At 42.8% G+C, this 24,646-nt stretch overlaps 1 protein-coding gene across 3 annotated transcripts; it reads right to left on the minus strand.

Moving 5' to 3' along the window:
- Positions 1–1,244: 1,244 nt before the first annotated feature.
- On the minus strand, positions 1,245–24,551 carry NMRK1 (nicotinamide riboside kinase 1). 3 transcript variants are annotated; one of them, XM_080819940.1, is made up of 10 exons: positions 24,442–24,550; positions 20,914–20,967; positions 16,240–16,330; positions 16,036–16,092; positions 15,904–15,952; positions 10,123–10,270; positions 9,974–10,045; positions 9,262–9,368; positions 6,813–6,896; positions 1,245–2,193 (listed from the first exon to the last, which is right to left on the minus strand). In XM_080819940.1, the coding sequence occupies exons 2-10, from the start codon at positions 20,940–20,942 to the stop codon at positions 2,174–2,176; spliced, it is 657 nt and encodes a 218-aa protein (XP_080676066.1). In that variant the 5' UTR covers positions 20,943–20,967; positions 24,442–24,550; the 3' UTR covers positions 1,245–2,173. The 3 variants fall into 3 exon arrangements, with proteins under 3 accessions (XP_080676066.1, XP_080676067.1, XP_080676068.1); XM_080819941.1 differs by lacking the exon at positions 16,036–16,092 and having other exon boundaries at positions 24,442–24,551; XM_080819942.1 differs by lacking the exon at positions 16,036–16,092 and having other exon boundaries at positions 24,311–24,499.
- Positions 24,552–24,646: the final 95 nt, after the last annotated feature.

Raw genomic sequence — 24,646 nt, forward strand, 5'->3', positions numbered from 1 at the left:
CCCCATCTTTCTGCTTTGATAGCTGACAATATGTTGGGAACTTTCAGTGCCTTCCTGTGACCTCCTAGTGATAGGGCCGCAAGCCAAGGATGGAAAACCTTGCCTTTTTTCTGAATTTTTGAGTTGCTGCAAAAGCAGAGGTGCCGGATAAAATACAGGACACCCAATTAAATTTGAGTTTCAGAGAAACAACAGTCTTACATATGTAGTATTTGGGACTTACTTATACTGCAGTTATTTATAAATAACTATAGTTTATCTGAAATTCAAATTTAACTCTGTGTCCTCTACTTGTGTTTTTGGGGGTTCCCCCCCTAAACCTGACAACTCTATGTACAAACTCTGGACTGCCTGCCTTGAACTTTCTTCTTAGGTTAAAAAAAAAAAAAATCCCGGTAAGTTTAAGCTACTACTACTCAACTAACATATTGGTTGCATGTGAATTCATTCTTGGTATAATAGGAATTTACTTTTGTACCCAATACTTCTTTGGATGCTTCTCACGTGCTAGACACTGTGCTGGTTCGCAGGGACGTGTGTGTGACTCAGTCACAGAGGCAAGACCCGCCTTTACGGAGCTTCTGTGTAGCTGGAAAGACTGTTGCTAAATGAGCGATTCTGGAAGTGGTAGTGTAATTCCAGTTGTGATGAGTGCTCTGAAGGACAAGGAGGGGGGCTTTGCCAGCATCTACAGAGGGAAGTTCTTCTTGAAGCAGGAACGTCAGGGCACTCTGAAGGAGGAGTGGAGGGGGGCAGGCTGATTGGAGGGGAGGGTTGTGGAAGTTTGATCTGAGCCCCAGAAACAGCATGTGTGCCCACCACGAGGCAGGAAGGGTTCTGGAAAGTTTGAGGAGAGGAGGTCACGGTACTGAACAGCAATGGGTTGAGTGACGGGCAACGAGAATAGAGAGGCACAGAGAAGCTAGCTCAGGCAGTGACTTGGAGGCCATATTAAGGATTTTGAACTTGATCCTCACTCAATGCTACACCCATACTAAGTACTGTTGATATCCCCATCTTACCAAGAGGAAATAGAGACTTTGAATTGTTTGCAGTAAAGACTTTCCATAATTTGATCAGAGTCATACAGCTGTTAGGGGGAAGAAGTGCCACTTGGGTTCAGGGTTTGTTTTGTTGTTGTTGTTGTTTGCTTGTTGTTTAGTGTGTATGATCAAAACACCCTCCTTAATTACCACTGAGTACAAGCTAGTTAGAAATACAGAAATAACGAGAGCTGATCAAGTGAGTCTGTAAAGATCAATTAACGTTAATGTAATAATATATTTCTACTTGTAAAGATTGAGAGGATTGGGAGCAATCTCTTAAAAAATAAGAGGTTGATCAGTACAGTAGATATTTAAATTCCAGCATTGAAAGAGGCCCCCCAAAATTATATAATTCAGATCTTCTGTCTGTTCCTTTCAGTGAAAGGTACTACATATTTAAGTAACCATAAATGCTTTCTATGACTTTAGACCATTGGTTTGACAGAAACAAAATAAAACAAACAAAAAACCACTCCCTATTATAACAAAGTATCAAAACAAGTGACACAATGATCCAGTGGTTTTACACACATGTAAGAAACAGTAACAAAACACACACAAGAAAGACACCCGAGGTAAATTGTTGATCTATTCAATGTGACTGCTACTCCCACTAAAGCCTTTATTTGTAGGAAATAGGCATTGATATTAGATGGTAAAGAATATTTAAAATAAATTTAAAAATAGAAAAATATCAGTGTGCATTGAATCTAAGGTAAATGCTTTGTGATACTTGATAGGTGTGTACACACACACACACACACATCCACATTCAAGCACAAGAGATTACATAAATACTGGATTGTGATGAATCTTATTTTGTACTCTGGGTCCCATTCAGAAAAGTTTGACAATCATTGGTCCAGACGGACTGACTCATTGTGAGCTATGCTATCTCTCCGTATTTCTTGGAGTAAGAACAACTCATGAAGGTAAAGTCCTGTCTGGTGGCGTGTGGATAACCATTTACTGTTCCACATGTCGGAGAAACCACGTGTGATAACACAAACAAACGAACCAGCAGCTGTTATCATACCAAAGCACTTATTGAATCTTGGTTAAGGTTCTCAGATATACTCCTTTGAGTTTCCTAATTCATCCCAGGAAGGATTCCGAGCACTGCATCTTTATGTTGTTACTTGCAAGCCTTGGAAACAAACACAAGTAGAAAGAAATTAATAGAGAATTCCAATCTCATTGCATTAAATCTTCACATTATCAACAGTGAATCTTAATCTACTATTAAGATCATAGGGATTCTGGAGCCAGAAATGCTGCTTTTCCATCAGGAACTAAATAAAGGCTAAAAGAACTCATTCTTTGAATCCTTAGACTAAATTTAAGCCTATCTTAAGGTATCAGATATCCAACATCGTTTGCAATTGGTGTAATAATTGCTGGCTTCAAGGAATGAAATAGTTTGAAAATTAGAAGAATATCACAAAGGGTGGCTGGTTGTAGTAGAATTATTGTTTTGGAGCATTTTCCTTGATCTGGGGAAAGAGCATGGGTACCTTTACTCTTTTTTTCTTAAAATAAGGAAGCCTAGTTGAACCTTTGGTGACTTTGGTTTGAAGCTCAACGATAAACCTATTGCATTCGTATCATAGAGTTAGTGTTGGAGAAACAAAGTTTTTTAGTGTAGTATTTATTTTCTGAAGTATATACATATAGATATGATTATACTCTTTAATCAAGCGTTACTTCTGAAAAAAATTTTTTTTAAAGATTTTTATTTATTTATTTGACAGACAGAGATCACAAATAGGCAGAGAGGCAGGCAGAGAGAGAGAGGAGGAAGCAGGCTCCCTGCTAAGCAGACAGCCCAATACGGGGCTCGATCCCAGGACCCTGGGATCATGACCTGAGCCGAAGGCAGAGGCTTTAACTCACTGAGCCACCCAGGTGCCCCACTTCTGAAAATTTTTAATATAATTCCAGGAGAAGAAAACAAATGATATTTGTAAATATTTTTATAGCATGTTACTTGCCAATGTGAAAAACTTGTAAAGGTACTAAACACTTAGCAGCTGTGAAATGGGTCATAAATCCTATGATAATTCTGGCTATTATATCAGATAATTATACTATTATTTTTAATTGGACATTATATTTTAAATATAAAGGTAGAAAAATGCTGAGAGAAAAATACACACCTTTTATTAAATTTTATTTTGCAATTTCTTATTCCTTTCATTTGAAATGAGACATGTGACCTCTTTCTTCTGCACTGAGATGTCAATGCCAAGTCTTACAACTCACTTTTAATGAGCAAAACAGAACTCGGCCTTGACTCCTTTAATTGGAAGAGCTGTTTAGTTTTACTCAGTTTCATTATATAATAAGCTCTATAAAGCTCCTTTAAGTATTAAATACTAGTGTAAAAACATTGTAAAAAAGAAATGCGTATGGCGATTAACCACGTAAACACGTTAAGAGGCTGATGTGAACAGCAAAAATGCTGATTGTGTACTCACTAAGATGTTAACATTGCTGATTGGGGGGGGATTCAAGTGATTATTTTCTTTTTAATATTAAAAGTTGTTTATAATGAATATGCTTTTATAATGAGATGGTAATAGACATTTGTTGCCCCCTTTCCTCTCTACATGTGGGAGCCAATCTCCCATCAAGACTTGCCAGCTTCTATCTTGCATATGTGGCAGAGTCAGCCTCCCTTGAAAAAGTAACCAGCATGCCAGAAAGCAAGCCATCACCATGAAAATAAACATTCTCCAAAGGGGTCTGAAAGTTCTGGTAGCTAGACGGCCTTGTCCTTGTGAGGAGAGGCAATGATTAAATCTTGCCCCAAACACGGAATTTAAGTAAGGATTAAATTAAACATATAACTTTATGTTCTTACTCTCTTGGGTCCTTTGTTTCATTAATCATTAAATTCAATCTCTGTTTCCCTCCCATTATTGTGACTTGATCACAATTACAATTTTATGTGCTTAAAATGGGAAGTTGGTGCAGCAGGTTTAGGAGAGGTTCTGAGGAGCCTACAGAGTGCTCCGTAGAAACCTAGGAAAGGCCTCCCTGCTCGCTCAGCCCCCGAGCGTGGGTTAAACCAGGCCATGCTGAGGAGCCCTCCAGGCAGCACTGCCAAGGTACCGTGGTTATGAGAACTGGGAAAGGTGGTGGGTTACTATAAATAACACTGTAACTTATTTATGCAACTGGAAGAAAAAAAAGCTGGTATAGATCTTAAGAGGTAAGAAAAGCAGATTTGCTTTGGATTTTATGTCTCTTCTAATATTTGTTATGATTTTTTTTCCTACTTAACTTCATCTGATATCTAGAACCCAAGCAAGAGAGCCTGAAAAGGCCCAGGTGAACACTTCTCAGCGGCCTCTAGGACGTGAGCAAGCAAAGAGGGCTGCCGCCCACACACGGACATGTACTCCCTCATGGGGTTTCAGTGTCTGTCAAAACAGACCTGCTGTTCTCGGGTCTTGGAACAGATGGGAGAAACCGGCATTTGATCTGGAACGAGCTGCGGTCTGAGCTACTTGGAGAAGGCTCCTTTCATCTTTATCGGTAGATGGGCCACAAGGCCCAACTCCAGAGTATGACTTAGCCACTTAAAACTGGACTTCAGCGCTGGCCACTATCAAGGGATGGAAAGGCACGGGTGTCCAGCAGCTGAAACACCCTGAAGTATCTCATTAGGGTCGGAAAGGGAGGCAGCCACTCTCAGCAAAGTGGCTCTGGCTCAGAGGCTGAACTCTCCTCACTCTACACTCTAGAGCCCTTCACGTCGGTGCCCTGAGCCTCCCTGGGTTTCACCAAAGAAACAGACGACAGGGGTGTGGGGTGGGGGGACAGGCATATCAGCCAAGGACTCTAAGCTCCACTTACAAGAAACTTTAAAATGGTCCTGAAATTTCTCCAAATGGGAATGGCTACACGAAGGGCTGATGGTGGAATCAGGAGTGTGTAGGGTCAGTGCACGGACGGGCAGGGCTCAGTCCCCTTGTTAACACAGGAATTTACTGAGAACAAGGGAAATCTAATTTTTTTTAAAGATTTTATTTATTTATTTGACACAGAGAGAGATCACAAGTAGGCGGAGAGGCAGGCAGATAGAGGGGGGAAGCAGGCTCCCTGCTGAGCAGAGACCACTCCCTCTCCGACGCAGGGCTCGATCCCAGTACTCTGAGATCACGACCTGAGCTGAAGGCAGAGGCTTAACCCACTTGAGGCACCCAGGTGCCCCAGGAAATCTAATTCTTATTAAGAGATGATTACATCTGGCTTAGGGGAGTTGCTTCTCAGGACTCACACTGTCTCCTCTTCAATGAGCGAATGACTACATTTTGCACATGTCAACTGTGAAAACCCTTTTAGTTGCAATAGTTCGAATACAACAGCAGCTGGGGGTGGGGGGAGTGGGCACCTGGATGGTTCGGGTCTTAAAGTGTCTGTCTGCCTTTGGCTCAGGTCATGATCCCAGGAGCGTGGGAGCGAGCCTTGGGCTCCCTGCTCGGTAGTAAGCCTGCTTCCCCCCTTCCCACTCCCCCTGCTTGTATTCCCTCTCTCACTGTCAAATAAATAAATAAACTCTTAAAAAAAACAACAAAAAAACCCCACAACAAAACAGCAGCTGGGTCTTTAGTTTTGCTCTCCCAGCATGCTTTTCCAACCTCCTTCTGGTTTCTACCTCCTGCTGTTTTCCTTCTGGGGAATTTCTCTGGCTAAACAGGAGGCCTTAGGAGAGGCGTTCAAGGACAAGATGAGTCCGTGATCTAGTCCTACCCAATCAGAGTATCCCATCTCCCTGGCCAAAGTGATTAGGTTAGCACAAGCCCTGTGACCCAAGCAGGACCAATCAAAATCTCCCCGTTGGGTTAAAATGCAAAATGGCTTTTTACAAAAGTGTTTAAAATAAAGAATCTTAAACATATGCTAAAGTAGTGAAAATTATATACAAGCTCCTTGGAACCCAACACTCAGCTCTGACATCTTTCAACTCCTGGGAAAGCTAAAGAAAGGATGAACTGTCTTTCTCTACTGGGGATGCTGCATCTGGGAGGCTGGTGCTGCCAACAGCCATCGTATTTGTTGGTGGAGAGAGTCTGCTGCCAACCGTCATCGTATCTGTTGGTGGAGAGAGTCTGCCTCCAGAAGAAACCCAAAGAGCAACGTGGAATTGTGGCAGAGCCTTGAAGGCTGCATTGAGCTGCTCAGTCTGGCTGAGCCTGAAGCCACAGCTACCCTGTACTTTCTTCCCGCTCAAGTCAGATGGAGGAGGGGTTCTGGTACTTGAAAAATGGGTCATCTAAGATGAAAACCTTAAAGAAACTCTCCTTAAATATTTTTTTTAACATCCTGTGTTTATTTTTGAGGTATCTGGGAAAAGTAAGTCCATGGGAAATCTTTAAGAGGACTAAAGCAGAAGGGGAGCTCTAGACATATAAAAAGGGGGTCATTAGCCTTTTAACTTCACTCTGCCCAAAGGATAATGTCAATCCCACTGAAATGACAGCCATCTACTAGAAAGTTTCAACTATGTAACATAAACATCGTTAAGGGCTGTAACACTGGGTGGGCATTTTCACCCTTAAAAAAAAACAACAAAAGACAAAGCCTCATAAACAAAATAATCAAGGCCCCAAACCCATTCGGAGTCTCTGATTCAAAATTGTCTTCAAAGCAACGAGTGAAAGGATACAACCACCCCTACAGGAGCATCCTGGGAAGCCATTCTTGGGTGTGCAATGAACGCTTCTTCCGGGCTGTTCCTTCACCGTCCACAACACTTACACTTTTGCTTTGCTAGTTCTCGTTTTAGCTCCTCATACACTTGTGAAAAGAGGTCCTCTTCTGATTTGGTTCCATCTAGGTAAACTGAGAAGGAGAAAGGAGAGCGGTTCAAATGCCAGGGGGCCTCTTAGCCGTGGATTCTTACTCTGCTATCTGACATCCCTTAAGAATACTAACAGATTCAGGTTCAGGGGCGCCTGGGTGGTTCGGTCGGTTAACCGTCTGACTCTAGATTTCAGCTCAGGTCATGACTACAGGGTACTGAGACTGAGCCCCTCGTCGGGTTCTGTGCTGGGCATGGAGCCTGCTTAAGGTTCTCTCTGTCCCTCTTGCTCTGCCACTACCCCCTCAAAAAAAGAGAATATTCACAGGTTTAAATAAAGAACACAGGACCTTAGACACTTAAAAAGAAATTAATAGCCATTAAAGACAGAAATAGATTAGAGTCAGGAATAACAGGTAAAGAAAAATTGGTTTAATAGGGGGAAATGCATATTAACAGGTGTGGAAATTATTTTTTGAAAAAGAAAGAGTTAAATGGCACTGGGTATGTAGCAGCCCTGAGGAATCATTCCAGGGCCTGGTTCTCCAACTGCTTTATATATCAGGATCCTTGCGAAGCTTTTTTTTTTTTTTTTTTTTTTTTGGGTGCAAAACGTGGTTTTATTAAAGCACGGGGATAGGACCTGTGGGCAGAAAGAACCATGCAGGGGTCTGGGCTCTGCCATGTTCTCCAGGCCCAGGAGATATGCATTTTTACCCAAACTGGCATAGGTAATTTTGGAGAAAAAGTATAAGTTATATAGGTTAATGGAAGAAAAGAACACTTTTTTAAAAAAAAATTTATTTGACAGACAGAGATCACAAGGAGGCAGAGAGGCAGGCAGAGAGAGAGAGAGGAGGAAGCAGGCTCCCTGCTGAGCAGAGAGCCCGATGCGGGGCTAGATCCCAGGACCCTGGGATCATGACCTGAGCCGAAGGCAGAGGCTTTAACCCACTGAGCCACCCAGGCGCCCCGAAAAGAATACTTTAATCAGAAAACTGGTGGTAAGAGATCAGTTTGCTTGTTCAGCAAGGGATGCACAGTTTGGAGGGGCTAGAATGTGGGAGTCAGGGACACTAGAGAGATGAGATTTTAGAGCAAGGCTGTCTAGGCCTTACTTAGTCTTTAGAGGCCTTTAAGTCTGACTGTTTGGATTTTATCCCAAAAAGTTGAACTCTTTGTTTGTAGGTATTTAAGCAAAGTGGGGGTGTGGTTAGATCAGCATTTTTTTTTAAAAGATTTTATTTATTTATTTGACAGAGAGAGAGAGATCACAAGTAGGCAGAGAGACAGGCAGAGAGAGGAGGAAGCAGGCTCCCGCTGAGCAGAGAGCCTGATGCAGGGCTCGATCCCAGGACCCTGAGACTATGACCTGAGCTGAAGGCAGAGGCTTTAACCCACTGAACCACTCAGGTGCCCAGCATTTTTTTTTTTTTTTAAGGTTTCATTTTAAGTAATCTCTCCACCAAACATGGGTCTCGAACTCATAACCCTGAGATCGAGACTTGCATGCTCCACTGACTGAGCCGCCAGGCACCCCCAGATTGGCAGTTTGGATGGAGAGGGAGAGAGGGGCACCCTCCAAATCTCTTCTCTCATTCTGTTCTATTAAGCACCTGCATCCACACTCACATAGCTAGGGGAATCTCACTAACTCAATAATTTGTTATTTACCATGTCCTTGTTTAAAACCTCTCTGAGGAGGGTTTCCCATTTCTCCCACGATAACGACCGAAGTCCTTAACTGGCTTATGGCCTTGTAGAGTTTAGATCTTCCTTATGTCTCCAGCATCACTTCTTCCTCTTGGTTCTCTACCAAAAATACACCAACCCTTCTTTCAGATGCTATTCATTCCTTACCTATCCCTGGCCTTTTTGTGCACTGTTTGGGGTGATCCGCTGTCCACCCAACCTACCTCCCTTTGTCCAGTTAAACCCCTCAGAGTGTGGTTTAAGTGACTTCCTCAAGGAAGCCTTCCCTGATTGCTGGGCCTCGCCTAGTCCCCCTGGAACTTGGTGTCACAGCACTTAGCATAGCTAGAAAGGACATGCTCAGGCAGCTAGTGTCTCTAATGCCTGTTTCCCTGAGAGAATGTTGGCTCCTAAGAGTAGTGGCTGGGTTTGTCTTATTTTCCTCAACATCACCAGGGCAGTGCCTTGTACACAGAAGGCATTCAGTTAATATCTGTTTCACGACGGACCCTCTAGAAGCTGACAGGCTTTCACAAGAGCCTTAGAGAGAGAAACAGAAATCAGAACAGTTGTGGAAAGGCCTGGAGTATTCTGGTTTAAAGCATTCCTTTATAATGTAATCCATGAGAAAAATGCCTCCTAAAAATCCTTTCTCCTGCAGACTTTGAGCAATGACACGTGAAGGCCTCCTGCGGAGGAAGAAAAGGTACTTACTAATCTCCCACGTGATGTTCTCTATTTCTTGTCTGTGCTTCAGATACATGGGCCACACGTGGCCATCAAAGTACCCTGGGACATCTGGGGGCTCGTAGACCCTTGTACTATCAAAACACAGAGGACACTTTATGTGGACAGAAACGCACAATTGATAACAGTAAAATAATAATGGTCAGGATACTGGGAAAAATCACTGAGACTTAACTCTAAACAGAATTAAGGGTATACATTTTAGATGCAACACTAGTTACAAAGACAACAAAATGGATTTAATTACTTTTGTAATTCACTATCATTCATAATTATCTCCCCCTCCTTCAGTACAGAATTAAGAGACAAATGTCAGTGTAAATAATGACAGAGAACTTGCTATGTTGGGTTAAGCTTTCAATTAATTGGTGTTCTTTGTGTCTGCAGCAGAGTTATGGCTCATGAATGGAAAATCATAATCAACATATTTTTTTACTTAAAAATTTTTCATTTTTAATTGAAGTATGGTTGACACACGTCACTTTAGTTTTGATTGTACAGCATAGAGATTCAACTTCTCTGTACGTTAGGCTATGCTCACCGTGAGTGTAGCCACTACCCTCTGTCACTACACTGTGTTGTTACAAATACTAGTGACCCTACACCCTATGCTGTAATTTGCACCCCTATGTAAACTGTCTTTTGAATTAGGATCCACAAAGGTGATTTCAACACTCACCTCCTCCTCCTCTTACACTCTTCATAAGGAATTGTCAGAAAGTAGCTTCTGTCCCACAGAGCGTCAAGGGGCCTAAAATCACAGCATCTTTAGTTCACAAGGTTTTCCCCCCATTCATTCCGAGTCAGTATTAGGTTGAGGACGCTTACTTATAATTAAAGAGAAGGAAGCCTTCAATGATTAATATGGGAATTTCCTCGGTGCTTCCAGAGTCTGTTGATACCGGTGAGTGTCTTGGGCTTTCCATCCAGCAGGAAATGGCGGACATCATTTTTTCCATGTTAAGCGCTTCAAGCACTTGAAACAAACAGACAAGAATATGAAGTCAATATAACAAAAGGTTTATGATGTGGCTTTCTATGATGAGTATATCCAGGGCTCTAAAAATATATAGAATAACACTATTTTATTTACCCTTCAAAATATGGAATAAATATTTTAGACAAATTGGTATGTTTAAAACATTTCTAATATGGACCATTTCAAATATATATATAAAAGTAGAGAGTAGGGTACAATGAATTCCTATGTTCGCATTACGAGCTTTGACAATCATAAACTCATGGCCAATGTTGCTTTACTTATGATGTCTGTTTCCTCCTGACTACACAAAAGTTTAATATTTTTGGATGGCAAAGTATCTATAGATTAGTTTGAAAGATAAATGACACACTGGGGAAAATATCCACAATGTATTTCACAAAGAGCTAAAAAAATTTCTCTTTAAAAAAAAAAAAAAAAGATTTATTTGAGAGAGAGAACCAGAGAGCACAAGCAAGTAGAGGGGGAGGGAGAAAGAATCTGAAGCCGACTCAGCACTGAGCGCGGAGCCCGACGTGGGGCTCCATCCCAAGACTGCGAGATCGTGACCTGAGCCAAAACCAAGAGTCAGGCGCTTAACCAACTGAGCCACTCGGGCACCCCAAGAGCTAGTATCTTTAATATATATATATGGCTCTTATAAGTAAATAAGAGAAAAATCATTAAAAATTTTATAAAGGACACAAATATGTCCTTTCTAAACTCTAAAATGTACATACTTTTTGAGCTTACAACTATAGTTCTAGAAAATTATTGCAAAATACCAATTCTCAAAGTGTAGGACCTAGACCTGCAGCGTTACTATCACCTGGGAATTTACCAGAATTATAATTTCTGGCTGCCTGGGTGGCTTAGTTGTTAAGCATCTGCCCTTCGGCTCAGGACCTGATCCCAGGGTCCTGCGATCAAGCCCCACATTGGGCTCCTTGCTCAGCAGGAAGCCTGCTTCCCTCCCTCCCACTCCCCGTTTGTGTTCCCACTCTTGCTATGTCTCTGTCAAATAAATAAATAGAATCTTAAAAAAAAAGAATTATAATTTCTGAGCCTTACTTCAGAACTACTATATTGAACCATCTGGACTTAGAGTCTTTTTAGTGGAAAGTTTATAAATTATGGATTAACTTACTCAGCAGACATAGGACTATTAGGATTTTCTCTTTGATCTGGTGTTAGCTTTGGTAAGTTGCGTTCTTCTAGGAAATTGTCAATTTCATTAAAGTTTTCTAATTTAGTTGCACTGATTGTTCATAATATACTCTTTCAATGTCTGTTGGATCTGTAGTGGTATTACCTTTTTTGTTCTTGGTTAGCTTGTGCCTTCTGTTAGCTTGTGCCTTCTCTTTTTTTTCTTGGTCAGTCTTGTTTAATCTGTTTGGGGATCAGTCAGATTCTTGAATTTGTAAGTTTATGTCTTATGCCAAGTTTGCAATGTTTTACACACATTTACTTCTTTTTAATTTTTATTTTTTAAGATTTTATTTGTCAGAGAGATAGAGAGAGCAGAAGCAGGGGGAGCAGCAGGCAGAGGGAGAAGCAGGCTCCCAACTGAGCAAGGAGGCTGATGCGGGTCTCCATCCCTGAGCCCTGGGATCATGACCCAAGCTGAAGGCAGATGCTTAATGGACTGAGCCACCCAGGTGTCCCCATTTACTTTTCTCCCTTCTGAGGGTCCAATGATAAAAATGTTACAGCTTTTGTTATTGTCCCATATTTCTCTTAACTTTTTTTCAGTCTACTTTCTGTTGTTCAGACAGAGTAATTTCTTTTGTTCTGTCCTCAAATTTCACAGATTCTTTCCTCTATCATATTTATCCTGCTGTTGAGTCCCTCTGGTGAGTTTTAAAATTTCGCTAACTGTATGTTGTCAATTAAAAAATTTCTATTTGGTTCTTTTTTACATCTTCTATTTCTTTACTGAGGTTTTCTAACTTTTTACTAGACTCAGCAATGTTCACCATCACTCAGGGAAGCCTTTTTATGAATGCTGCTTTTATAATCCTTGTCAGATAATTCCAACATCTCTGTTGTCACGGAGTTGGTGTCTGTTGATTGTCTTTTCTCATTCAAGTTGAGAGTTGCCTGGTGACTTTCAGTCTTGTCCTAGATAGTTGAGGTACCACGTTGTGAGGCTCTGGATCTCATTTTATCTTCTTTTCTACAGGCAGTTACCCTGCTTAGCTGTAGTACGCAGGTCCGAGAGGGCGTGGACGGTCATCCCCCTGCTGAGCCGCACCAACATGGAGGGGGAGGTTGTCACGGGAGGAGGAAGAGACAGGTGGAAAGTTGGTGTGGCTTCACTTGGTGGGGACTGCCAGCAGCTGATGCTCTCTGGGTGAGGAGAGTGGAGAGTCCACTAGCACCACCTCACACTGCCTCATTCTGTCGCTGCTGCTAGACGGGTGTGGAAATTCAGTTCGCCGTCTGGCTCTACTGACAGGATCACTGAGGGGTTCTCTGCCTGGTTGGTGCCACATGGGTCCAGAAGTCTTGCTCCCCACCTGGCCCTGCTGACGCCATGAAAGGAGGATGGTTTTCCTTTTTGTGTTTGGCTACAGTAAGTTGGATATTATCAAAATGATTTTCTACTTGGTGTGCCCCTCTCTTCCCGGTCCTTTGACTACAGGGAACAGTCTTCTTGGGGATTTTTTTGTCTGCACCTATTGATGACATCATGTTCCACACCCCTTTAGCACCCCTTCCTGGACATATGACAGGTGAGAAGAAAACCTAGAGAATCACAGCCCCATCATTCCTCAAGTCTGTTTTCTTTTCATCTTCGTGTCTGCCTTTGTTGGTTGTGCTGCATCCAAGGTTTTCAATTATAAGAGGAGCAAGAGAAAGGAATGGGGCCAATCCATCTTAGCTGGATCCAGAAATACCATTAGTTTTAACATATTTTCATTGTTGCTTAATTAAAAGTATCTTCTAATTTTCACCGTGATTCATTCTCTAACCCACAGGATATACAGAAGTGCTTTGCTTCGGAAGAAATGTGATGACATCTGGAATTTACTTCAAAAAATATAGAAGGAGAGAGTGGGTAAGGGCATAGATGAAATATAAATTGTCAAGAGTGCATCATTTTAAAAGCTGGATGAGAAATTCATGAGAGCTCATTACACTTTTCTGCCTACTTTTGTGTATGTTTAAATTTTTCTGGAAAAAAAAGGGTACTGATTAATTTCCAAACACTTAGGAATTTTCTACTTACTCTTTTGTTACTGATTTCTAATTCAGTTCTCTGTAGTTAGAGGATATCTCTATTTTACTTCAATCTACTGAAATGTCCTAGGACTTGCTCCGTGCCCTTGCATATGCCTGCCATTTTAGTTAACGTTCCTGTTTCAAGAAAACAAAAAATGTGTATTCTGCTCTAACTGGCCACATGTTCTATATATGTTAATTCGGTTAGCTTTGTTAATTGTGTTGTTCAAATTTGCTATACCCTTAGAACTTTTGTCTGCTTTTTCCATTAGTTATTGAAGAACTTGTACTAAAAATCTCCCACAATAATTATAGATTTGTGTATTTCCCCATTTTGTTTGGTCAGTTTTTGCTTAATGTATTGTGAGGTTGTTATCACGTGCACACGAATTTTAGATCGTTTACCTTCCCGTTGAATTAACCCATTTATCTCTAATAACAGTATCTCTAGTGATACTCTTTGTGTTTACTTAGTCTCATATTAGTAGTTACACCAGATTCTTTCAGAAGGTGTTCATATGGCAGATCTTTTTCTAGCCTTGTCTACTTTTCTTTGTCCTAATATTTAAATATATCTCTTGTAAGGTGCTTATACTTGGGCTTTTCTTTCTTTCTTTCTTTTTTTTTTTTTTTAAATAAACTTGACAATCTTTGGAGTACTTTAGTTCATTTAACTTAATACAGCTAGTGATATATTTGGCTTAACTTTACCATTTACATCTCATTTTCTACTTTTCTATCATTTTTTGACTTCTTTAAGTTCTCCATTTTTTATTTCTGACTTTGTCTTTATCAACTACATTTTAATGATTCCATCTGTTTATAAACTTGATAGCTATACATCTTTAAACTATTCTTTTTTTTTTTTTTTAAGATTTTATTTATTTATTTGACAGAGATCACAAGTAAGGAGAGAGGCAGGCAGAGGAAAGGAAGCAGGCTCCCTGCTGGGCAGAGAGCCCGATGTGGGGACCCTGGGATCATGACCTGAGCCGAAGGTAGAGGCTTTAAACCACTGAGCCACCCAGGCGCCCCCATCTTTAAACTATTCTTATGGTGGTTATCATAAGGTTTCAGCATTACCTTGATTTAGTTTAAATTTGTACACTTACCTAAAAATTTCAGATTTTTTTTCCCAGGATAGATTCCTGGAAGTGGGATACTGGACACATGGCATGAGTATTTTAAGGTCTTTGGGATATATGCTCAATCTCCCTTCCAGAAGGGTTATGTCAATTAATACTTCCATCTAAGAGAGTTTTTGTTTTACTGAGCCATCATTTGATAATTAGATAGCTGTGCCATCATTAGATAATCATTGCTTTAAAAATCTGTTTATTAGATAAGTGGGGAAAAAGGTAATTTACAACTCTGACTACTTCTGAGGTTGACTTTTTATTGTAATATTTATTAATCAAATAAACTTTTGCTTTTATGAATAGTTTGTTTATCTCCTTGGACATTTTTCAATTGGAATATTAGTGTTTTTCTTGTCAGCTTATAAGAACTCATTTGAACTACGAATAATTCTTTGTCCATTGTTGAAAACAGTTTTTCCTTGTTTAACGCTTACTTTTTAAGAATCGTCCTCACTAGCCGTTAGACACGGGGACGAAAAGAAAAATATATTCTGGCTGGAGCTCAAGACACAAGAACAGGCAGTGAGTCAAGGATTTTGCTTCTCTTAAAACTATCAAGTGTCTGTAAGAACTGATTACACAACATTTTCCCTTAAAGGTCGTCAAAGTTAAAAATAACGTAGTTTATGGCTTTTTAAGAGAGATGTTTCTGTTGCCAGTTTGCATAAGCACTCAGTGATCATCTTGTTCGTCATAAAAGTCGATAAGACCATTAAATATAGTTTATTAGCATGATATTCTCTGTAGCAAAATAAGTATCTTCTCGTGGACCTTATAATCTTCTGGCTTCAGTGTTAGATTGGGCACGGGAGAGAGGTGAATCCATCTCAAAAACATTCACTAACCTTTATGAGCAGCAGAAAGAAGAAAGCAGCTGTCCAGTGCCCCTGGGTCACTGGGAAGGGAAGCCCAGAGGAGCAGCTTAGAGTTTGCTTCAGGGGAGATTACAGGGACAGGGTGAGGGAAGTATCCTTAGTTATGTGTGCCCCAGGCAGGGATAAGTGGAGTACCAGCAAACTTACCTTGCTCTAGCTTTAGAAGAAAAATGTATCGTTTCTATGTTTTCAGTCTTACACATAAAACCGGGGAAAAGGTTTCATCTATTTAAATAGCTGGATATAAACCAGAAACCTTTACAAAGGTATGCGTAAAGTACAGCAATATATTTAAGCACATTTTTGAGACTGTCTTCATAGACAGAAAAGGTATTCGGGTTTGGAAAAGAGAATGAACATTGGCGAATGGGTCACAAACTCATCTACTTACCATCATACTGCAAAAATCCGTTTGTATCTGTCTCTATCTCTGACTGTGGCTGGAAAAAAGAGCAAAGCACCCATCAAAACTGTGCGCTGCTGAAATAACACAATTACAGAATGAAGAGGGCAAGAAACTTACTAAGTGCTCTGGAGGAGGAGGAGACAAAATCGGAGCCGCGCCAATAAGTAATGCCATCTAGTGGATAAGGGACGTTACTGCATGGAACCTATCTTCACTGCAAAAACTATTACTCAGCAAAGGCTTTTTGGATGTAATTTCATTAATTTTGCTACTAGAACTTTGTTGTATTAAGTGAATTATCGAAGAAGTCTTTATAGGTACCTTAAAGAAATCATCCTGAGATATGACACTGCAGTTTGGGAGGTGTTTCTGCAAATTCTTAGCCAGTGTTGTCTTCCCACCATTTGTCACCCTGAATAAAAAAAGGAAAAGAAAAAAAAAATTGAACATACCAAGAAGGAAGATGCATTTAATATAAAATACTTATTTTATTTTTTATTTTTTTTAAATATTTTTATTTATTTGTCAGAGAGAGAGAGCGAGACAGAGAGCACACACACACACACACACACACACACACAAGCACATGCATGCACAAGCAGGGGGAGCCCTAGGCCAGAGGGAGAAGCAGGCTCCCTGTGGAGCAAGGAGCCTAATGTGGGGCTCAATCCCAGGACCTGGGGATCATGATCAAAGCTAAAGGCAGACCCTTAACTGACTGATCCACCCAGGCATCCCTAAAACATTTTAAAGTGATCTTACAAAAAGGGTATTTAAAAAAATATGTAATACCTAAGAAGAAATTATTTCTTTCATAGATACGGTGGTAATAGCATAAGCCTGAGTAGATCTACTGTGGTAAATGAGGACAAATAAACTGGAAAGGATGGAGGAGAAAGGTCACTAAGTACTGAGCAAGTACACTGGGTGATACTAAGACTTAAAATTACAGCTACTGGGTGGGAAGCAAAAGAACGTTCCATCTATACTGAGCGATTCCCAGGGCTCATGAGCAACACTGAGAACACGAGTAGCATGTTTTAGTGCAAGTCTGTCCACCCGCTCGTGGTCACTGTGATTTTGTTTCAGTGTGCCATGGAGAAAAAGGGAGGACGCGCTTATGACAAGCCAAACAGCACATATTCCCATCTCCGCTGAGGGGCTCCCTTCCTCCTTATGGAGTCAGTTACTTGTCTCTCCTGGCTGGACTGTGACAGTGGATCTTGGCTAACTCCCCTGTGTATCTAGTTTTCCAGAACCACGCATGGCACCTGGGAGGGGGTTCTGCAGTCAGTCGCTCAGTCAGAGGTTTTTTTTAACCTGGGGCTGCTGCCTCAAAGGGTCTGTGGACCCATTGGTGGACTTTGTGAACTTGAATGGGAAAGAAATTACATCTTTATGTTTATTACATTCTAACAGAATTTTAGCTTCCCCTTTAATTATAAGTAACAAACATCAGTAGTAGTAACAGCACCTGTGGCTCTATCACCACTAGAAATCATAGATATTTTCATATCCTGGTGTAGGGGGGTGCAGAGATCTTGAAGCATGATTGATATTCACTATTATTTCAAATTGATAGCAGTTTTTAGACCCACCCCTGGACACTGTTATTTAATAAGTTAACCATGTACATATCACAAAGCAACAATTTGTTTTTTTTTAAATATTTTTATAACTGTATTTCAACACAACTGGTTTCTTTTGTATTTCTGTATTTTATTTTGTGCATTTAAAACCATTACTCTAAATCAAGATTTCATCATGCCACCGAATGTTGGCGGCACAAAAAAACCTCTTAACTGCACATTTATATGCAGGAACCTGTGCTTAATCCCAGATGACAGATTGCAATGTATTCATAATCTAGAAAAGAAACAAATATTCATTCATCAAAACTGTTTACTGGCTGTAATTCAATTATTACCTAAATACCTCATACTTATAAAGTACAAGGAACTTGATTCAAAACTTTTTTTCATTAATTTTTTAAAAAGATTTTATTTATTTATTTGAGAGAGAGAGAGTGAGCCCAAGGTGGGGGAGAAGGGTAGGGGCAGAAGGGCAGAGGGAGAGGGCGGAGCCTTCAATCCCAGGACCCTGAGATCATGACCTGAGCTGAAGGTAGCCACTTAACTGACTGAGCCACCCAGGCGCCTCGTAAACTTTTTCACTTAAACTAAGAATACACAATTGGATAGGATATGGGCCATCTCCTTGAAAAGACAGAAGTGCCTTGGTGACTCAGTCAGTTTAGCGTCTGACTCTTGATTTTGGCTCAAGTCCTGATCTCAGGGTCCTGGGATCCAGCGGGCTTGTCAGCTCAGTGGGGAGTCTGCTTCCTCCTTTTCCCTCTCCTTTTGCCCCTCCCCCTGCTCAAGCTCTCTCTCTCTTCCCCTGCCCCCTCAAACAAATAAATCAATTTTTTTTTTTTTTTTTTAAGAAAAGACAGGGAAGTGGTGGGTATTACCCTTTGCCTTGAGAAAATACCGGTACAGAATTTCTCCCTTTTAACAAAAATGTCTGTAATTCATACTATGTTTCCAGAATTCAGATATTGAACGTTGGTTTAAAAGGGAGAGTATGGGGTGCCTGGGTGGCTCAGTGGGTTAAGCCTCTGCCCTCGGCTAGGGTCATGATCTCGGGATCCTGGGATCGAGCCCCGCATCAGGCCCTCTGTTAGCAGGGAGCCTGCTTTCCCCTCTCTTTCTGCCTGCCTCTCTGCCTACTTGTGATCTCTGTGTGTCAAATAAATAAATAATAAAAAAAAAAAATAAAAGAGAGTAAACAGGGCTAACTTTTTTGAACAACCTGGCCAGAAAATGTGTCATTTTCTAGACTTATCTCTTTCAGATGATATAGTCAAACCAACCGTACTTAGATCCCTTCTCACTGACTTAGCTGGAGACAATGAGAAGCAAGCACTCCAGTGTCACAGACTTGGAGGAGACAGACCAGACAGAAGGTAGTACAGGTCAGGGAGAGGGGTTTAATGAGAATTTAACAAGTCAGAATGGCGCAAGTTCAAGCCTATGATCTATACTTGGAATTCTGGTCAGGTGACACCTTAAAACTAACTCTTCCCTTATAGCATAAATGCACAAGTCTTGTCCATTTGTTCTTTTATGTGCCAAGAGACAGGAAGGGTAAGTGTTTTCGGAATATGACAGGGGAAGTTAAAAAGGCTGTCTGCAGGTACTTAAGAGGCAAATCCATTCTGTAGCAGGTAGGTATTAATATTACCATTTTACAGTTGAGGAAACTAAGGACTGAAAGACTATATACTCATAAAACTTGCCCAAGGTAACAACTAGCAAGTAATGAGGATGGGATATAAAGTCTAACTCCAAAGCCCAAGGATCTTTTTTTTCCCCCAAAAGCCCATGAAACTTACATATTCTAATATCACAGAATTCTGTGAGCCTCTGATGAAGATTTTATGCCCCTTCCCCAGAAAAATGAACATCTTCACACATGCATTCCATTTTCGGGAGGATCTTGAATGATCTTGGAATCCTTTGGGATCCCTGCTATTCCCTGACGTCTTAACTGAACGACCCCTTCACAGCGTAGCAAGTGGTAAGTACACAAGGAGTCTGGACTCCACAGAGTCTGGACGAAGGAATAATGGCAGGAGCAGAGGTCACTGCGGCTGAGTGTGGTAGGTGCTTCTGTGAAGCCCTAACAGGAAATCCTGGCCCTTGCTGAGGAAAAGACAGTGAAGGGGAGGCTTTCTTAGGGAATTGTGGTTAGCACCTAATGCATGGGGCAAGAAAGCACGAGGCAGGTTTCTACACCTGGAACATGGAGGAGAAGGGAATGTTCCTCCTACACATGCAGAATGGAAGTTGGTTTGGATGCTAGCATTGACCTGGTAGCTGTCTCCCCAGATTCTATCCTGGTTTCTGAGGTCTGGTTTGGGCTGCAGAGCAGGGCCCAGAACCTTTGCTAACCCCTTGTGCCCCAAAAGTGCAGCCAACTCTACGAAGACACAAAGAAGAGACAAAAAGTCATGGAGTCCTTGGTGATACCACTGAGCTCCTGGATCAAACCTTCCCTACAGCCTCCATGCCACCGAAGCTAATACAGTTCTTTTACTATGTATGGATGGTCTTCACACACCCGGATATTCAGATTTTGTTCTAGATAACTGGTAACCACTGTATATTGTTCAGTAGGTGAGAGAATACTTAAACATTTCTGCAAGAAGATTCAACTGGTGGAGAGGTACCTAGGAAAAGCTAAGAGGGGGAGGCTGGAATTAGGAAACGAGGGCGTGATTTACAATGGGGCAGTGAGCGCAGAAGGGAAAGCCTGTCCAAGAAAAGCAAGGCAGAGTAAAACAGAACTCTGGTTCTGGTTAGATGGGAGAAAACGAGGCAGAGTTCTGACACAGGATTCATTCCCTTCGACCTCTGATTACTTGCTATAGTAACATAATACAACAATACAGTGATCGCCCCCAAATCACAAATGTTTACTTTTAACAGTTTCAAGTATTTCATTCATTGGACCACACACACCTAGTGTGAAGGTACTCAGAAGAAATCAGAAGAAAGACGAACACAACAAAGCAGCCAAACAAACAAGGGCCTTTGGACCTGTTGTTGGTGTCTTATTTGCATGCATACCTCTGGTACCACGGGGAGGGTGACCCTATAATTTAGGACACTTTTGAGAGGGAGAGGGGCACACAACTACTAATTAGGCCAGGGCAATCAGGACATAAGGATAATAAGGATAAAACGTATCTGGTGTCCACTCCAGAAAAGAAATGGTAGGGCAGGCAGATTTTGCTTACTGATGGCCCTGTGTCTCTGTTTAGGGGAGACTCTCTCATCTCCTGTTGTCATTTCTGTAGCCAGTGGTCCCCTGTTTGATATCCAGTGGCCTGCTCTCTTCCTGAGGACTCAGGAACCCCGACCCTCCATCCCCCAAAACACCCCTGGGACATCCGCAGTATCTCCACCAGCTGTTTGTAGCAAAATTACTCACCCACTGATTCCAATGACAAATGTTTTCATAATTAGCTTTGAAAATCACGTCTTCCTAAAATTAAAAGACAAAACAAAAGAAAACAAATCGAATGCTTATCAGTGAGATGTCTAAAGAAAGAAAGAAAGAGCCCTACATTAGGAGAGTCAGCTGAGGGGGAAAGTTGACCATGATCTCTGGGGAACCCCTACACCTGGATTAGCCAGTTGGTAGAAGAGCTTTACAAAGTACCAGCTTCCCTCTGCTAGACGCTCTCCCCGCTAGGCGCCATGGCTAAATCCAACAGCGGGTATGTGCTCAGTAGGCCACACCACAGTGTCTCAGAACTCTCAAACTCAAGAGTTTCAAGATTCAATCACCTGGGGACGGACCCTTTATTTCCCCAATGCCAGGGAACCCCACAGAGCTTGCCTCTCTCCCCTTCTGAAATGGGGAAAACATCACTGCTGGCCGGAGCCGAAAGGAAGTTAATTCCCTTTAAGGGTGCTATTTCCTCATTCAGAAACCTAAGTCCAGGGCCAGTGCAGGCCAACGCTTTCCAAAAAGGGCCAGGTAGTAAAATATTGAGGTTTTGTGGGCCCAGAAGCAAACTGAAAATTACTACGTAGGTACTTATGTAACCAGAGAGAAAACAAATTTCCACAATGTTTTTGACGAAAGTCAAAACGTAACCCTTGAGTACAATTTTGTTGGTGGTGGTTGTAATAGACATCTACTTATGAGAAGAATGGAATTCCTTTCTTATTGGGATAGTATTTCTCTTACTGGATTTCAGAGTTAGTGTTCTCAAATCAGACAAGTGACTGCAAACGTTCAGGCTGAGGGCCAGATTTTAGGCACAGGCCATTGTTTGTTGACCCCTGGATCTGGGGAGGTGGGAGGTTGAGGGCAGTTTCACACAGGGCCCCTGAGGTCCAGTCCAGCCGTCCTATGGATATTCTAATGAACCATTTTCACCTCTTTCTGTGAAAAGGTGGGGCTCAGCTGGAGGGAACCTCTGATCAGAGGTTCCTGAGGGTTGCCTGACCTAAGGCTGCTCTTTATTCCAGACTGCTCTGGTTGGGTGATCAGGGACCTAAGCTGGGCCTCCTGGGTGAGTGGCTCCTGGGCTGGAGACCCCCAGTGGCCCTCCCAGTTCCTATCCCTGACCTGTGTCCTAGCGAGTTAATTTCTTTCTTCTTTCCAGCCTGTTAAAAAGCACTTTATTGCCAAGAGCAAAGAAAGGATGCTGCACATGGGCTGGCTTAATTGTGAGGCTCTCATGTATAATGGATGCCATTTTTATTGATGTATTATTAACGGTTGAGCACACTGAAAGGCAAGGACTAAGGGTCCCCCTGCTTCGTGCCACATCTGTGCACACATGGGAGGATACCGAATCAGTTACATAGCATGCAAATAACGAATGTGGTTGTGGCACTGGAAAGATCCTGGAGGGGGGTTATTTGGGTGGAAGCTAGCAATTCCGAAATGAAGACTGAGGGAGAATCAAGAACCTACTTATAAAATTGTTTGGGTTCAGGAGGGAATTCCTGCCATCAAAGGTAAGTTTTTAACCGAAACAGGAACCCTCAGTCCTGTATTAGTTAGCTAACAGAGCTATTACCCAAGACAGGGTTTGGGTAAACGCTGGGCACAGTGTATTAGCCCTAAAGGGGTGACAATTGTGGGGGAAGGGGTGGAGAACTGGGAGAAGCCAAAGCAGGGCAGGTGCTGGGGTGAGGGCAGGCCTAGAAATCCCAGAAGTCATTCATTTCAGAAACCTTGCCGGATGCATAGGGCAGCATCAGGCGAACTCCAAATTTGGGACTGGAATCGTCTACCTCCATACTACTTGGTGCTATGACACCCCCTGTTGCCCTCTTAGGGGACTATTTTAAAATCACACTTACTTAAAAACTTACAACCAGGAGCTGTCAGATTCCAAATACATGCAACAGACTCCATGAGGCAAAGACAAGCCTCATCAACTACACTCAATCACTGGGCGTCTCCACAGACAACCATCAGAACTTCGCAGTCTCATCCACCCGGGGCATCTGATTACTTGGAATATAGACTGCCCCCTCAATCTCTTGGGATGTTTATGTACCTTATCCTCCCCATAAGCGCCAAGTTTTCCTCCACAGCAGAGTTATTTGCATAGTGGCAGGAGAACAAGCGAAGATCGCCAGGGGCAAACCCCAAAACGAATATTTTAATTTCTTTTTTTAACCGAAAGTAAGAGAGGTTGCCGAGTCCTTTGTTTCGCTACTAGTATGTGCTTATTATGCGGATTCCTCTAATAAACAAGGTACGTTTTGGACTTTAAAACGGTCAGGGGTGGTATGTGCGGAAGTCAGCAGATGATAAGGAAGCCAGCAGCCCTCTAACACAAATGGAATGACAACATGCTACCGAATTGTTGTGCTTGTCCCTGACTCCACGGAGCAGCCTGGTATTTTTAAACCAGCGAAGTGTTTCAGGACTTCTCACTCACTTGCCTTATTCAACAGGTATTTTGATTATCTTCTTCCACCCACCAGGCAAGTCTTTTCCTACTATTGTTTCAACTTTGCTCCCTTTTGGTAAACAGAAATCTCCCACGGTTAGAATTTCTGAATCCCTCAACCCATGCCTCTTCCCCGTGGAATCACTTTTCTCTCTCACGGACCCCTAACAAAAACTTGCAACCTTCATTTTAGGGAGACTTTCACGTAAAGGTTTTTTCATTTGTCTTCCCTCAGACATACAATGGATCCGGAACACCGTGCTATCTCGTACCGAAGGCGCGCTGCGTTTCTGGTTCGCTCCGGCCCTCGCCTCCTCTTGGAGGACCAATCTGCTGGGTCAGGGGTCGGCATACCTCGTTCGAGTCAACGTTTTAGGCTTCGAGGGCAGCGTGTTGGGAAGAGGAAAGCGGCCATAAGCAAAATAAGCGTGGCCGTGCTCTCGCAACACTTTATGGACACCGAAATTAGAATTTCTTATCACTCCCACGTGCCACAAAAATCTTCTGATAGCTCTGCAACCATCTGAAATGGTAAAGCCATCCTCAGCTGGCAGGCCGTTCAGTTAACAGGTGGCAGGCGGGTCGTACTCGGTGCACCCTCATACAGGTGGAATAAAAGCCTGCCTCATCCCGTAGGGATCAAGACCTGACCCCGAACCCTGGCGACTTCTCTCCACAACCCGCACCGTCTCCTGGAGGGAGTCTCCCATTTTCAGGGTCGGTACGGGGCGTTAAAAGCACACATACTCCTCGGCAGGCCATCCACCAGCCCGCTTAGCGCGGTAAGAGTCCCCCCCAAGGCTTGCAAGACGCAACCCGGTTCAGGCTCCAGCGCAGCCGCACGTCGCGAGCACCTCCAGGCCTCGGCGAGGCGGCGCCGCGCGGCCGGGTCGCGCAGGTACTCACCGGGCGCCAGTTCGACCCCTCCCCAGCAAAGCGGCAGAAGCGCGGGCCGAACCTGCGCCTCTCGCCGACCCGCCACAACCCCTGAAGCTCGCTAGTCTAGAGGCCCACAGCCCCCCACTCAGCGCCCCTACCGGGTCAGAAGCGGCCCCGGTAGAAGACGCCAACCTGGGGATTCGTCCGACCCAGGCCGGACGCGGTGCGGGTTCCAGCGCCCGGGGCGGATTTCAGCGCCCGGGGCGGGGCGGGGCGAGGCGGGGCGGGGCGGGACTCCGGCGACCGGGGCCCCACGGGCGCGCCCCCGCAGGGTCCGGCCCTTTCTCGTTGGGGGCGCGCGCG

This window comes from Martes martes, assembly GCF_963455335.1.
Source record: "Martes martes genome assembly, chromosome: 12".
NCBI classification, from domain to species: domain Eukaryota; kingdom Metazoa; phylum Chordata; class Mammalia; order Carnivora; family Mustelidae; genus Martes; species Martes martes.

Bases quoted from the DNA above. Each gene is read 5' to 3' on its own strand.
- NMRK1 (XM_080819940.1), bottom strand. From the start codon at position 20,942: ATGAAAACATTTGTCATTGGAATCAGTGG. The intron at 10,046-10,122 runs GTAAGCGTCCTC...CTGTGATTTTAG, and splicing joins TTCCTTCTCTTTAATTATAA to GCCCCTTGACGCTCTGTGGG. The intron at 9,369-9,973 runs GTGAGTGTTGAA...GTGTTTTGATAG, and splicing joins GAGTGTAAGAGGAGGAGGAG to TACAAGGGTCTACGAGCCCC.